The 14,740-nt window shown below is 35.2% G+C and overlaps 1 protein-coding gene across 5 annotated transcripts in view; it reads left to right on the top strand.

Moving 5' to 3' along the window:
• The window catches only part of LOC149798460 (receptor-type tyrosine-protein phosphatase kappa-like), a 147,854-nt gene extending 136,332 nt beyond the window's left edge, over nucleotides 1-11,522 (top strand). For all 5 annotated transcript variants that reach the window (XM_089963661.1, XM_089963663.1, XM_089963660.1 and 2 more), the window contains 4 exons: nucleotides 580-699; nucleotides 3,131-3,285; nucleotides 3,949-4,084; nucleotides 4,417-11,522. In XM_089963661.1, the coding sequence (XP_089819787.1) occupies nucleotides 580-699; nucleotides 3,131-3,285; nucleotides 3,949-4,084; nucleotides 4,417-4,497 (492 nt within the window). In that variant the 3' untranslated portion in view covers nucleotides 4,498-11,522. The remainder of the gene's footprint in view (nucleotides 1-579; nucleotides 700-3,130; nucleotides 3,286-3,948; nucleotides 4,085-4,416) is intronic.
• The last annotated feature ends 3,218 nt before the right edge of the window (nucleotides 11,523-14,740 follow it).

The following is a 14,740-nucleotide window of genomic DNA, read 5'->3' as shown; positions in this document are numbered from 1 at the left end:
ACATTGCACATCAATAAATCATTATTCATATACATCAACCTTATTAGATGATGGCATAATACAATATTAAAATAATAAGAACGTTTAAGCATTAACATAAACTAATATTCCTTACATGGTCGGTCAGGACTGGATTTTTGTTGTTTAAATATGTTCTCAAATTCCAGTAAAACTCATTTCTGATAAAGTAGAGAAGTATGCGATTCATGCTTTCTTGTATCATGTTGCAAAATTAGTGAAACAATTAACTGTCTCGGTGAGCATCTAATAATGTTACTTGCTTGATTCTTTTCAATCACGATCACGCATCCGTAATGTACTAAAATGAGTTGAATTCGAACTATTCGAAGACATTTTGAATATATTTACATTCAAAGATTATCTTAACAAATGTTATATTATGTATTTGAAGGATAAATACAATTTGATACTTTTAAACGGCAGGTAATAATCTAAATACTTATTCGATTCTTTGAAGCAAATGACGAATGATGGACAATTTCGCCTTTTGATTTTACAAATGATTTCTTTTTTAATTAGTTTAATTAACTTGAAGAACGAAATTGATTTTTTTTTCAGATTGGAATCTATTGGCCGAGAGAAGGTGAAGCGCGGTATGGACCTTTCTCTGTACGACTAAGAAATCAAGAAAAATGCAACAACTACATTGAGCGTGCTCTGTCATTCTCCCTTATCGGGGTAAGACCATTTTAAAAATTGTCGGGTACATACATCATATCGCTGTCGATACTGTGTCTGTCTTAGCTAATTTGCTGCATGTTTACACCTTCGTTCCAATCAGTGGTTTCGGAGTAATTTGATAAAGGTATCTGTTCTCAGCCCAGTGGAATTTGTTATTGAAAACACCTTTTGTAATATGTGAAAGTATTTAAAATCGTAAGCGAATTAGGCTCATTAAGATTTTGCTTCGGAAATCATATTTCAAGAGACTTGCAATTTCTATCAGTAATACAGGGATGGTCTTAAAGTGTACAGTTATTATGATTGTGTTCTTCTTCCAATTTAGTTTATATTTTATTCCTATTCCTTAGGAACAATATATAGCTGGTTCAGGAAAGCATTTGCATTTTATAATTCTATATAAAAAACAACAATCAACCAACTGCATATTGTTTGCATGTCCATCGTTAGCGTTAGAGCAAAAAATATAAAAAGTTTGAAATAATATCGGTGTGGCGTGGAAATGTGGAGAAAATGTGTGAATTTTTTATCTTATTTCTGTTAGCGAAAATTGGGTTTTGGGAAAACTGTTGTATATATATAGTCGCAATTAAACCCTTTTATAAGATAGAGAGTAGGTGACCAGTCGCGAAACTAAATATGTTTTCATATTCTACTGTAGAGACTCGGAACTTACGAGATTTGAAACAATGTCGAATTGTTTGCATGCTCAGTTGCAACATATTTGATAATTATGACATACACCTTTGACACTATACCTTTATTTTTGCCTTCATATTGACGTATTAGGGGCGTTGAAGGAGTTTTGTTTCCTGAACGCTGAAACAATTTCGACCTTCTTGTGAATCGAATCATCAGCAACCTACACTCTGAATATCCTTTAATGTAATTTCTTAAGTTTCTTTAGTGTCAACACTTTGTAGTTCATATGGCCTGGACTATCTTTCTTCAGATTAATTAATTCAAGTGATTTGTCTTAGGAAATTCAGATTGCCCATAAAATACGATTCTTGGACAAAGATATTCACTGGGACCTTTAGTGAATTCACACCTGGAATTATATTACTGTTTCAATAAAGGACTGCTGGTAAAACGCCACGTTACAGGGCACAACTCAAAACACACACATCTATTCCTTCAGCCTTTGATTTAATATAGTTTCTAACTAAAGTTTATTCAGAACTTATATTTTTAGGGCTTGTGTCTGTAATTCTATACTTCTTTGGGATTTATTTCGCAATACCCAAAGTTCTCTTTTTCATGTTCACTTTGTATTTTAAGGAGATAGATTATTTGTTGAATTTTACCAAGTTTGTTGCTTGTCACTCTTTTATGTTACTTATTTTACAATGGTAAGCCCGTATGAGTTGAACGAAGGCAGAAGTGATTTACAGTAATATAATTTCGAATAATATTACGCAAGGGAGAAAAAACTAAAATGTCGATTTTGTGACTAAACCCCGATTCGAATGTATTGCAGTCAGGTTCAAATATCACCAAAAGAGATTAAATCTATCTAGGCATGTTGTAAATGTGTGTGTGATTTGGATTTTCAACGTAACTTTACAAAATTTTCATTTATATCACTGCCGTGTGTCAGTTATTAGTGATGTATAGAAGTTGGGTATCATGCCGTAGATATGTTGCATGATGTTCAACTCAGTCACACTATCCCGACCCCAGGCTGACTAATTTTAATAATACCTCTTAATACTGAGCGCATAGATTCATTTTTATAAGTCTTAGATATGAATTGGCCGGGTTCGACCCAGCCACCTCCCGCATCCGAGGAGTACGCTCTAACCACTAGGCCAAAGGAGCGATCCATGGTCTCGTATACCTGGACCGCAAGACTCTTACCTTGACATTCGTTCTCTAATGTCAACCGTATTCACTTTTTAATTTGTCTGAATCCATTTTAACCGAGTCACGATTTGTCTAACTGGACATACCAGCTGACTAGAAATTCAGGTCCAGCTAGGAGTGTTAGTATGTCGTCTCAGCTACCATGTCCAAAACAGGATCCTTATCCTCATCATCGTCATTATTATTATTATTATTATTATTATTAGTAGTAGTAGTAGTAGTAGTAGTAGTAGTAGCAGTAGTAGTAGTAGTAGTAGTAGTATTAATTACTCGAAACTAGATATATGTTTAGACTGTATACGTCTTGCTTTTATTATGACACTTGAAATTTATAGAGTCAGCTGTAAAACCTGTTTCCAATCCTTTTATCTTTTTCAGTAATTATGAATGTAGGAAGCGAGATCGCGGCTTATTATGTGCTTCAAACATGTATTTACTACAAATATCATGTAACTGTGTCCCATGAAAACATTGATGTACTATGAAATTATTACATGGTTCAAGCCTGGGCATAAGGTTATTATATCTGAAAACAAACTACCTTACGTATACATACTTTCAGGAAGAGCATTACAGACTCGTGAAACAATTTCAGTTTACAAACTGGGCTGAAAATTCGAATGTCCCCGGAAGCACTGACTCAGTCCTACAGTTTTTGTGTGACGTTGAAACATGGCAAAAGGAAACGGAAGCCAAACCTGTTGTTGTCCACTGCCTGTACGTTCCCTTAGACCATGAATCTAACACTCTGTTAAAATCTAGAAATATATGCATTTTGCGTCATGACTAAATAAATAAATTGTGAAAGATTGATCCAGGTATAATTTCCTCTGAATCAATAATTTTAATGATCTTGCTGCATTGCAAACAATCTGAACTGATTTGCTTCGCATATATAGTGTTTCTTGATGCTACCAACTAACATGTCTAAATGTACCATATAAATATAAAGGATCTCTCCTTCCCACCGTATGATTTCTATGATGTATTTGCTCTAAAATGGACGCTTAAAGTCCTGGAGTATACAGAATGTAACAATTAAATATTGGACCGATTTACTTGTATATATGCATAATCAAAGCTATGTACCACTTCATATTGCGATATAGACTGATATATGTTTATACATATAATATGTACTTGGCTTACTGAAATTAAGAACGCCATTCGCATTATCTTTATAATTTTCCTATAACATGCACATTTAATTTAATATCGTTTTTTTAATTTTTTTATTTTATAATGTAAACGCCATTCTTCCGCTATTAATAAGTATATGATTTATCAGTAAAAGCCCGGAAATCGGTGCAGGATCATTTCATTTAACATCATCATGGTCTAATGCTAGTGGTGTTAAAATATGTACATGTCTGTCTATAGAAACGGTGCACAGAGAAGCGGATTGTACTGTGTGATATCCACGGTTATAGAGAGACTAAAGGTAGAGGGAGACGTGGCAATTACCCAAACCATCAAAAGGTCGAGGGCGATACGTCAACAGATCATACCAAACTATGTAAGAATCAGTCCTTACTTATCCGTACATTTACTCAAATGCCGGGTAGTCACTTTATATTGTGTTATGGGCGGAATCATTTTGATAGATGATATTCAATCAATAGATAACGTTGCAATTTAATGTTTTGTTCAAGTGAGGCTAAATAGTGGATTACAAGCAGGTTGAATACGAACTATTTCTAATGATACATGTTTGGGAACACTGTGATTATATATTATTCAATGATCCAAACGAGCCACCGAGTCTGTGAAATAACGCCAACTGGCTTGTTCCTGCTTTGCTTCTTTATATGCACGCATTAATTTATTTTCTTTTCTTTCTTTACGCAGGAACAATTCCAGTTTTGCTACGAGTGCATACTGCATTACATGAAGAGTCTGGAAACATACTCCAACTTTTCCAAAACATGACACTGTATTTATTACTTCACTTTACGCTCTAGTTTAGTTATAGCAATATTTTTGTGATGGTATATAACGTTCGGTAGCCACCTATAGGTTAAACAGACCCATGGTGTTCGTTTAGTTTGCGCTTTAAGAAGACTCAGCAACAAATGTAAATATACTGCAATATGACACTTCCGAAAAATTAAATTCCCACGTTTTAAACATTTATAATTGTTTTATACAAACATGTTGAATTAATCACGAAGTAAAGCTTTTGTATCAAGCCAGATATTTTTGTAATATATATTCTTGTCCTTCCTTACGGGAACTGTGCATACCCTAGACATTATGTAATGCGTCTAACTCTATTACCAGCCGCTGCGGACTCTTATACTTTAGTAAAGCTGTCATTCATGATTGATTATGTCCCCAAGGAGTTAAACGAAGATCAGAAAAGGAGGTCACTTTTGTTATTAGGCCATTGTTAACTTTTTATATTATTTTACTTTCAATTACTTTCATAACCTAATGACAAAAAAGTGTTATGATAAGGGTACAGTAATGTGGGCCATAACAAGTATATTTTGAAAAAGTGGCTGGCCTGTGGGCATTGTCCAATTAATTAAATATGTTGTGAATTGTGGAAAATTACGTATTCGCTGGATTTTTATTTTAATACTGTAAAACCCACTCACAAATAGCTTGGTTATTACGAAAAAATATTATTACTAGCAACACCTATCCCAGGACATTTCTTCTAGTATGTCTCGTAATGTTAGAGTAATGCAATGAGCTGGATAGAACAAACATTAGATTATGCACGTGACCTAATTCATGGAGAGAGTCTTCCATCTTTATTATAAAACGTTTATGTCTAAATGCTTAAAGACTATAATGCAAACCTATATAGTTATTTGCAAATAATTAAACTATACTCTGTTGAACGTTTTAGCTTTGAATACTCCGTTTCTAATGAAAGTGTTAAAATCATATAAGAAATTAATGTTGTGCAGATAATTGACCTGAATTACAAGCAATATCCGCTTCTCTGATAAAAGTAACAGACATTGTGTAGATTTCATTATTAGCAGATAATATATTTTCTTTTCCAGAACAGTTTGTGCTTTATAAGGAAACCTTCATCATGATGTTCCAATTTTTGTGTAGAGACTACATTTAAAAAGAAAAAAGTACTAACTGGGGCACGTTCATGCTCACCCATTATCGTATCAACTTAACAAAATAGTCCTGCATGATAGGAGCATTTTATCTCAACACTGGTTTATCAAGTAGAGTATGGTAATATCGACCTAACGCATTTGCACTGGGCCTATTATGGGCCTATTATTATATCTTGTCTTCTCTTTGAAAGCAATACGTGGCATAAATACAAAATGAGATAGCCAGGGGCGAGCTTTCATCATGCGTGTGTCTATGGATCTCATATTGGCAATATGTCATTATTTTATTTTCTCCAAATTGTTGCTGAGAAATTAATTTCGTTACAAGAAAATAGCCACAATCTGGTTACCCGCAGCAAGTATCGTCGATTCTCGCATGAATGAGTCGAGGTTACTATGCTTGATCAATCCAGGGATACGTTTCTCAGGAATCCCATGTTAAAGATATAAACACGTTTACAGATGCTAGCTAAAAATGTCTTCCAATAAGAAAAGTCGGGACTATAGCCAGAAATAAGAAACAAAGAATAATATGTAGCTCATACCTAATTGAGATTAAATGTATATGGATCAAATTTTCATCTATAAGGACAACCCTGATTGGCTCTAGAGTTAAACAGGCGATTGATACATATGAGGTCTTACATTACTGAATGTGTGCCAATTTCGAGTTCCATAATTGACCTCCACATAAGGCTATGCAATGTATATTTTTATTAGATGGACACCATTCATTGTATGTTAAATTATTTGTGGATATTGCAAGTTGATGACAGGTAGTATATAAATATAGATTCAAACATAAACTAAGCTTACCTGAATTAGATATTAATACACACAATGTATGACCTTATCTGTTGTGATTTTCTAATGCTCTTTAACTAGCATTATCTACCAAGAAATCAAACCTATATGATGTCTCTCCAGCAGATGCACATGCAATTCATGTTAAATATATTTATCTGGGATACTATGCTATTTAGGGGGAAGTAAATTACATAATGTCTCCAGATAAACTCGAATCGTCCTAGATAACTATAGATTCAATGATTTTTTGCGGGGAAATGGGTGGGTCGAAGAAAATATTATCTCCGTTGTAGTAAGGATAATCTAAACTTGAAGCTATTTTATATATGGTAAGTATGTGACATCTGCAGCACAATTATAAACGGCAATATATATTCACCTAGAGAAAATGCGAATCAGGTCCAGGTATGTAACGATACATGCTACATAAATTTGGTTTATCTGACGTATCGGTATATTGCCTCAATGTTTGTGAATTTTCTTGCCATATGGAGACTTCTTTTTTTGACTCGAACATTTTGTCGTCTATCTTGTTCAAAGGTCAATATAATGATAGGACGCCATGTTTGCTGCGAGCTAAGATACTGTCTAAAAGAATATACATACATGCTTGTAGTTATATTGATATATTTGGAGAGAAAGAACGACAAACTGTGGAGGAGGTATAGGTTATGAACCATATTAAATATTGACACTTAAAGGAAATTCTTTCCCGTATAAAGTTCATGGTTGTAGGTGTGTATACAGCATAACTGGACAAGGAAGATTAATGTGACATGGCTAAAAAAGCGACTTGTCCCTTCCCCAAACAAAGAACATGCGGTTTCAAAGTTACACTTTCTTGTATGATTTGAGGGTAAGATTCGATGAACTAAGGCGTATTGTTATTGTTTTTGTAGCATTTTACAATCTAGCTGAAGCAAAATGCTCAAAACCTCTGATGACGAAATTTTTCATATTCTGTATATAAAGGAGTGGATGCATTATGATAGATGCATTTTTTTCACGATTATCAGTATTTTATCCCCTTGTTTCGTACGAGGATAGCATATACATTCATTGTAAATATAATACGGAACACTTGAATGAACATTGCTTGTATTTGCCGCGTGTAGGTTTCTAAAGCCCATATTCAGGTTAGTTAGCAATAATATTAAATAGTATTGTGTCATTAGGCGATTCCTACGTTTTCAAGTTTACAATATTCTTTTACAGCACCTGATATAAGTTTTGAAAAATATATTGGGTGAAAATAATTTTAAATATATGTATCAGTACTTATATCACCCTTTATATAAGCCTTATATCTTGCTAATTGTCCACACATCTATTTAATACTAAAATTGCTGGATATAAAGCTAAAGGTTGGCTTACTAAAATGTGTTATCTTTCCTTTTAATTATAATACGTTATACATAATGAGCATTTACTTCCTTTTGTGTACTTTATATATTAGATTAAACGTTAATTTAGCACATTATCTTGCATCAATGGTTCTCATCCTTGTTTGTCTGCGGCCGTAAAAAAATATTTCCGGAGCCTCACAACCTACTTTTGACATTTCGAGAACAAATCATGGCGATTCTACGCGACCCTCCAGAAAGTTTTTGCGACCCTGACTCGGGTCGCTACCCGAGGGCTGGGAACCACTTTCCTAAATGTTTATCTCTACACGTGCTATAGCAATAGTATATAGACGTGTCGCTCATGGAAAATATGTGTTTCTAAACATGCCACGGAGATTAGCTTCAAACATCCACAATTTAGCGACTGATTTATGTTTTTTCCCATCTACTGACCTACCGTCGGCCTGTACATTTTCAAATTCGGAGCACCTTTATAAATTAACTGTTTTAGCGAGAAACTAAGAGAAAAATGTAAAGAGCGAGAAAAACGCCACTTTATGCCTTTGTGCAAGGCACCTTCATGCATATGACGTTAACTGAGTCGCCGGTGAATGAAGATATTTAAATACCCAACAAAGACATAGAAGACAGTGTAACCACCAACGAAGACAGCGAAGACAGTGAAGACATTTGGCGTATCCAGTTGACTGTTATTTCTGATTTTGATAAAGTAAAAATGAAACTACACTAATAAATTGCTGCTGGAATCGCGCATAATGAGCAAATCAATAATATAAATACCTTTATCATATGACATACATATGACTTCCACACACAAATACGCACACGCAAGCAGACTAAGCATGTAAATAAAGAATAACCAGAAGCACGAACCTTTCTTTTCTTGTAAGAATATGTAAAATTCGTTGGCATTTGGAAGAAGTAGATGCAAGTGTGTTTGCCCTTAGACAACGTGAAATGTGAGGCAGAATATGCCAATATAAATATAGTAAATCTCACTTTCTTGCATGTTGCAATTAATGATCGATCACCTATAATGTGATATTGGAGACAAATGAGGTCATGGGATCCATAGTAAAGTGTCATCCTGAGCTGCGGCCTAAGGTTCACGAACACAAACGTAGAACAAACAAACAATTCAATAAAATGATATATAGGATCAAAGCGATTATTGGTTCCGATACTTATAATGTAAAAATGATAAAACACAAACATATTTTTCAAAACAGCAATTATACAATTGTATTATTTAGGCTCACCGGCTGTGAATCAACTCAAGCGATTCGCCCGATACCACAGACCAAAAATACCAAGAGGTATAAGGATGGCAGACTTCCTCCAGATGTGCGATGGCTACTAATAAAAAACAGCTTTCAGAGAATGCAGCCCACTTACCTATCAATATTGCTTCAGGGTCTACGTGGACTGGCGTTACACGTGTGGTCGCTGATAGATGAAACCTCCACGGTATCGATGTCAGCTACAATTGCCTCTGGTTGTAGCGTAGGTTCGTCATCGAATCCGAACTCAAGAGTTTAAGTTGCAAAGGCGCTTTTGTGATTCCTCCGTTTACCGGTAATTAACCCCAAAACAAAATAAGTCAATCCGACACGCTAAGAAACTTCTCTCACATTTTGTGTAGTGGAATCACATCAACATTGCTGAAGGCGTTTATCTTGAATGAAACGGCTCTGCCTTTCGGATCTATGGGAACATTATTCTAATTGCCGACTTCTTCGTGCGAATTCGCTTTTCGGAAGGTATAAAATGAGTTAAAATAGCACGCAGGTGCATAGCAAATGGTGCATTTGTAGTCTTGTACTATACAGACACCGAGGATCCTAATGATAAAATAAAAAAGGTTTTTGCTTCAGTTCTCAGAAGGATTGACATCCAGGAAGGTTCAGGATGCATTTTTTTCAAGATGCGCAGAAATTCGTGTTTGTACATGCCCGCTCAACCCTTTTCGAAGGAATCAACATTTTCTAGCTCCAAAGTGTATGGGCTATCTTAACTGCATCATATCTTGAGCGAGACAATACAGATCATCATCGAAACTACCAACAATAGATGGTAAGTTAGAATTTGTCAGCATGGTATTCCCTGCACATGCTTCTGACATCGGCAAGTATAACACTGGCATTGCCGCTAATATATTCACGTGGAACAGCGTCGAAACATCAAACCACCCATAAGAAACTCTCCTAGATCCGGTTAAATTAATCTGCCATAACACTTGTTTGGCCAGCCAATGTCTGATGACGCTCTGGTTAGCTGTTGCACCGTACATTAACTTTCCAACGGCTGCTTCACACGCCCGATAACCGCGCATAACTGTACAATATTGTGGCCAGTTTCGACTCCTAGTTTGTAATATCAAGACTTCGCGTATACATCATGACAACTCGACTTTGTCCAAGATAGGACTTATGATCACCAGGTGCAATTCTGATCTTCAAGCCTCCTTTGGCAATCTACGTGGCGCTTCTTACTCTAGGCTTATGATTGAAAATCGCAGTCAAGTGATTGATGAGGTACACGTTTGCTTCTTGACGAACACATATATAGTTAAATTTTGTATATGCAAGACCGTGCTGCATCGACGCGATTTAAAGATTCTACTCAGAACTTCGGTTCCTTATTTGAATCAAGTCGTTTATTTAGCATATTCCTTGATCGCAGTATTTGTCTTGGATCCCGGAGGAATAAAATATGCTTTTGACTATGATCTTTAATCCTCATTACCACAAGTTGGTTAGTTTTCAGATCCGCCCATGGACGTAGAATGTTTAATAAAAGAAAATCCCTTGCTCCATAGATATTGATATTATGTACAGGAACAAACATTCTACATTCGGTGCGATCGAAAGTGAGCAGATTTATCTGTCATTGATTTAACTGCGCCGGCGAAACCCGAGCACTGAAGCAAAGTTTCATATTTCCGAACTCAATTTGTGTGTCAATTATTTTTGCAAGGCCGTGTTAAGGAAAAATCAATTGTTGCTGAACCTGAATATGCGATTGTTAAAGTGAAATCGACTATACTTGACTACACCATGCACGGAAGATCTACCATAATATAACTTACTAGGATAACTTCAAATCACCGATAGTCCAAGTATACGAAATATCCGATGAACCCTTTCAGTTCCATTATACGATTGATGCAACCCCTACCGTTGACATTACTGACACACAACATAATAGTAATGTCGTGCACGATGATTCAGTGTTTGGGTGCCATGAAAACCCCTTCAACCTTTTGTTCCGCCAGCGACGTTATCATATCTGATACTGACCGACACCACGAATCTAGACTACAACTTATTTGCCATTACATAGTTGTCAGTGATATATTTCGATCGCATCAAGCCACAAGAGAACACATCTCAGCGGCTTTTGAACAAATGTGTGTACCGCCACACGATAAAACACGAAACTAATGACAAAGATGATAGGTACAGAAGCCCAATCCTGCTCAAGTTGTCAAGACAGTAAAGGCGCCAATGATATCAAGAAAGCCACTAGAGAATGGACGGCAATTACTGATTGCTTTGCCAGAGTCGATCAAGATAATCCAAGAAACTATATAATACGAGAGACTTAGTTGAGGATTCGCAGGATGTCGATGAAATTGCACCTATCGACTAACAGGCATGTTATATTATCTTGGAACATCCGTTAGAGGTTTTTTTTTAAAATGTTTGGGAACGAAGTACCGAAGGAAAATTTCTGATGTGATATGGGTAGTGAATTGAAATTCCCAAACCATACAGTGATGATTCTATGTAGACGGAGATTATTACAAATATCGGTAGCATCGTCTATATATATATATATATATATATATATATATATATATATATATATATATATATATACGCTGCGCCAAACACTAAACATGTCTGTATATTGCATGGGAGCTATGCGTGCTTGTTTACGACCCTTACTAATATAAATCATATACTTACTTACAAGTTTGGTGCTGTGCTTGGAAGAACTAAGATATGTATCGTTGGATGGTAGGTTAGGTGGGTTCTTTAACTACGCGGGATATTGTGAAATATCACGTTGCGACTAGGAAAAAATTGATTGTTAGGACTATATGGCTGAAAAAATAATATATATATATATATATATATATATATATATATATATATATATATATAGGTAGGTAGAACTTGACAATTACTTCATTCTTATTGTATAGTCTTGATTTAGCATCAGTTTGCACATGTATTTGATGTTGTTCTTAGATATAATTTAAGATGAAACATCGGTGTGCATTATTCATTGGAATAACAAAGTACTCATTGGACTAAAATTTATTCTGGGATTATTGTGAAATTGTTGAAAGTGGTTCTTGACAATGCTATTGTAATGCATCAGAAATGTTGGCTGACCAGAGCATCTGAGTATGTGAAATTCATTCCGAACATTCGATTACTTTGTATTTGTCTAGACCTATTATGACTATATTTGGATTTAATTCACAACAATTAATTTCTCTTACATTTTCATTTTTTTTGACTTAATAATTACATTTATTGTCATGTTTTACAAACATTGGTGGTTTTATTTCTTTCTGACATTTATGTCCATAGAGCTGTAACAGAATGTACAAGAATGCAGAATGAATCAAGTCATAATGGAAACTATTTCACTGCACATAGAAAGGCTAACATGGGAATGAGACGATGAGGCATTTTCACCAGAAAAGTATCTCCCTCACGAAAAAAAAAATATTCTCAACCAGAGGAGTAAGACCACAAGGAAACACCCAGATATATATAAAAAAACCAGTTGCAATATATTGAAAGGTCTATAAATTTCGCGTTTAGCTGGACCAAATAATCCTTATTGTTTCATTGATTGGAATATGTAAAACAAAATATCAACTTTTTCAAGCTGCAAGGCCTAACATTGATGTGTAACACACATATCCATATGCATATATCTTACTGTCTCGATAATAATAATAATAATAATCATAATAATAATAATAATAATAATAATAATAATAATAATAATATTCTCATCTATGTCATATCACAATGTATCATATTCATTCCTTATTTGTATGTTGATGAAATAATGTGGATGCATGTATGTATGTATGTATGTATGTATGCATGCATGCATGTATCTCGCTCATAGAAGTACATGCTTAGTCATTCCTTCATTCATCTATTGTTTATTTTACGGTTGAAATCAGTTATCTCCTAAAGTATGGATCGTTAAGCCACTTAAAACTTATTGATGTATCTGCCGTTATACCCTCTATATCGCCATTTTCAGTCTCCGAAATTTATTTCGAATCAACCCAAGTCCGAGGCTAGGCTTAGCGTGCATCCCACGATCTAATTGAAACCGTAATATTTGTGACTAAGGGTCTAGTAATTTCAAGCGTGAACTGCGCCTTTACTGCCACCCAAATGTACGGGCTATCTAATATTAAGCACGCCGAACCACATTATAAGAGTAAAACCCGTCTTAAAACTTTTCCCATTTTAGGCCAATTGTATTTATCGAAACATCATTAGAAATGGATGTAATGTCTGCGTCTTCTCGCATTTCATTTACCTTTCTGAATTGCCAAAGAAAAAATGTTGCATTTAATCTGATTTATTTGTTAGCTCGACAAATAAGTGTTGAATTCTATGCCCACAAATGGAGATATTTCTTATTTTGGAACCACCCACGGAACATTATTTGAATCGCGAGCCTTTCGGTACGTAAATTAATGTGATATCTATATTAGCAAGAACGCAGAGTCGTACATGTCTGTCTCTTTTTATGGTCCGCTATGTTGCCACCAAAACCCCTCTCAATCGTGCTAAAATCGACCTCGACCAGAGGGGAGACCGAGTCTTTATGATATCTACCTTGGTCAATTGGCTATATGTTCAATAGCTGCACAAATAAAAACAATAGCTATATATTGACATGTCTGTTAATTCCGCGTTTATTTAAAACAACCACTCTAAATTATGTGGGTATGTAAGTATTTGTAAATTAATGTATCTTGGTTGATTATATTTTTTCGTAAAAGCGCAAGGTGCGCAAAATCTTAATTCTTTCAAATTTGACATATTGTATTTCTCATACATTACAGTTAGAACAAATCCAACAGAACAGTATATATAATAATATATTCTATACAGGAATAGAAAACACGTGAACGGAATAACCAGTCAAGGTAGGTAGCATATATACGACATCAGTCTTTTCGTAAAAATGCAAGGAACACAAAATCTTAAACCATTCAATCTATGCAGATTGCTTTATTCTTTCTAGCACATGCATATATATATATAACAAATCCTATAAAACATTATATAAATCAATGTATTATATAGTCGCTTTGAAAATATACTGACCTTCTGTCAACGCTAGGAATGTATAGATGTATGCGACATGCTTTTGTGACAAAAGATGAAAGCTGCGATCCCTAAAAGTAACCCACTCTACATATAAAATGCAAGTCGAAGCACCGAGGGATGAATTGAAGATACATGAGTAGTACTCTAATCGGTGAACAAAACTGCATGTCACAAATCACAATTGCACAGTATCGTCCTAGCGTATTTATCGCATTTGTTTTATCGAAAAACATTGTGTGATTGTCATCCAGTAAAACATTAGTAGTATATAGGGGCGATTCAGCGTCAAGGGGACTTACCATTAAAAACAGGGTCCTGGCCCTTTTGGCGTCTATGTAAATTTAACATGGGGAAATCTGTCCCGGCCCTTTGGCGTCAAGGGGAATTTAACATGGGAATAGATCGTGGGCCTGTATTGTGTCAAGGGAAATTTAACATGGTGGGCCTGTATAGCGTCAAGGGAAATTGAACATGGTGGGCCTGTATAGCGTCAAGGGAAATTGAACAGGGCGGGTCTTTATAGCGTCAA

The sequence above is a fragment of the Sinohyriopsis cumingii genome, chromosome 6, assembly GCF_028554795.1.
Source record: "Sinohyriopsis cumingii isolate HCF-2022 chromosome 6, ASM2855479v2, whole genome shotgun sequence".
NCBI classification, from domain to species: Eukaryota; Metazoa; Mollusca; class Bivalvia; order Unionida; family Unionidae; genus Sinohyriopsis; species Sinohyriopsis cumingii.
This window is presented reverse-complemented; position numbering and strand designations above follow the sequence as displayed.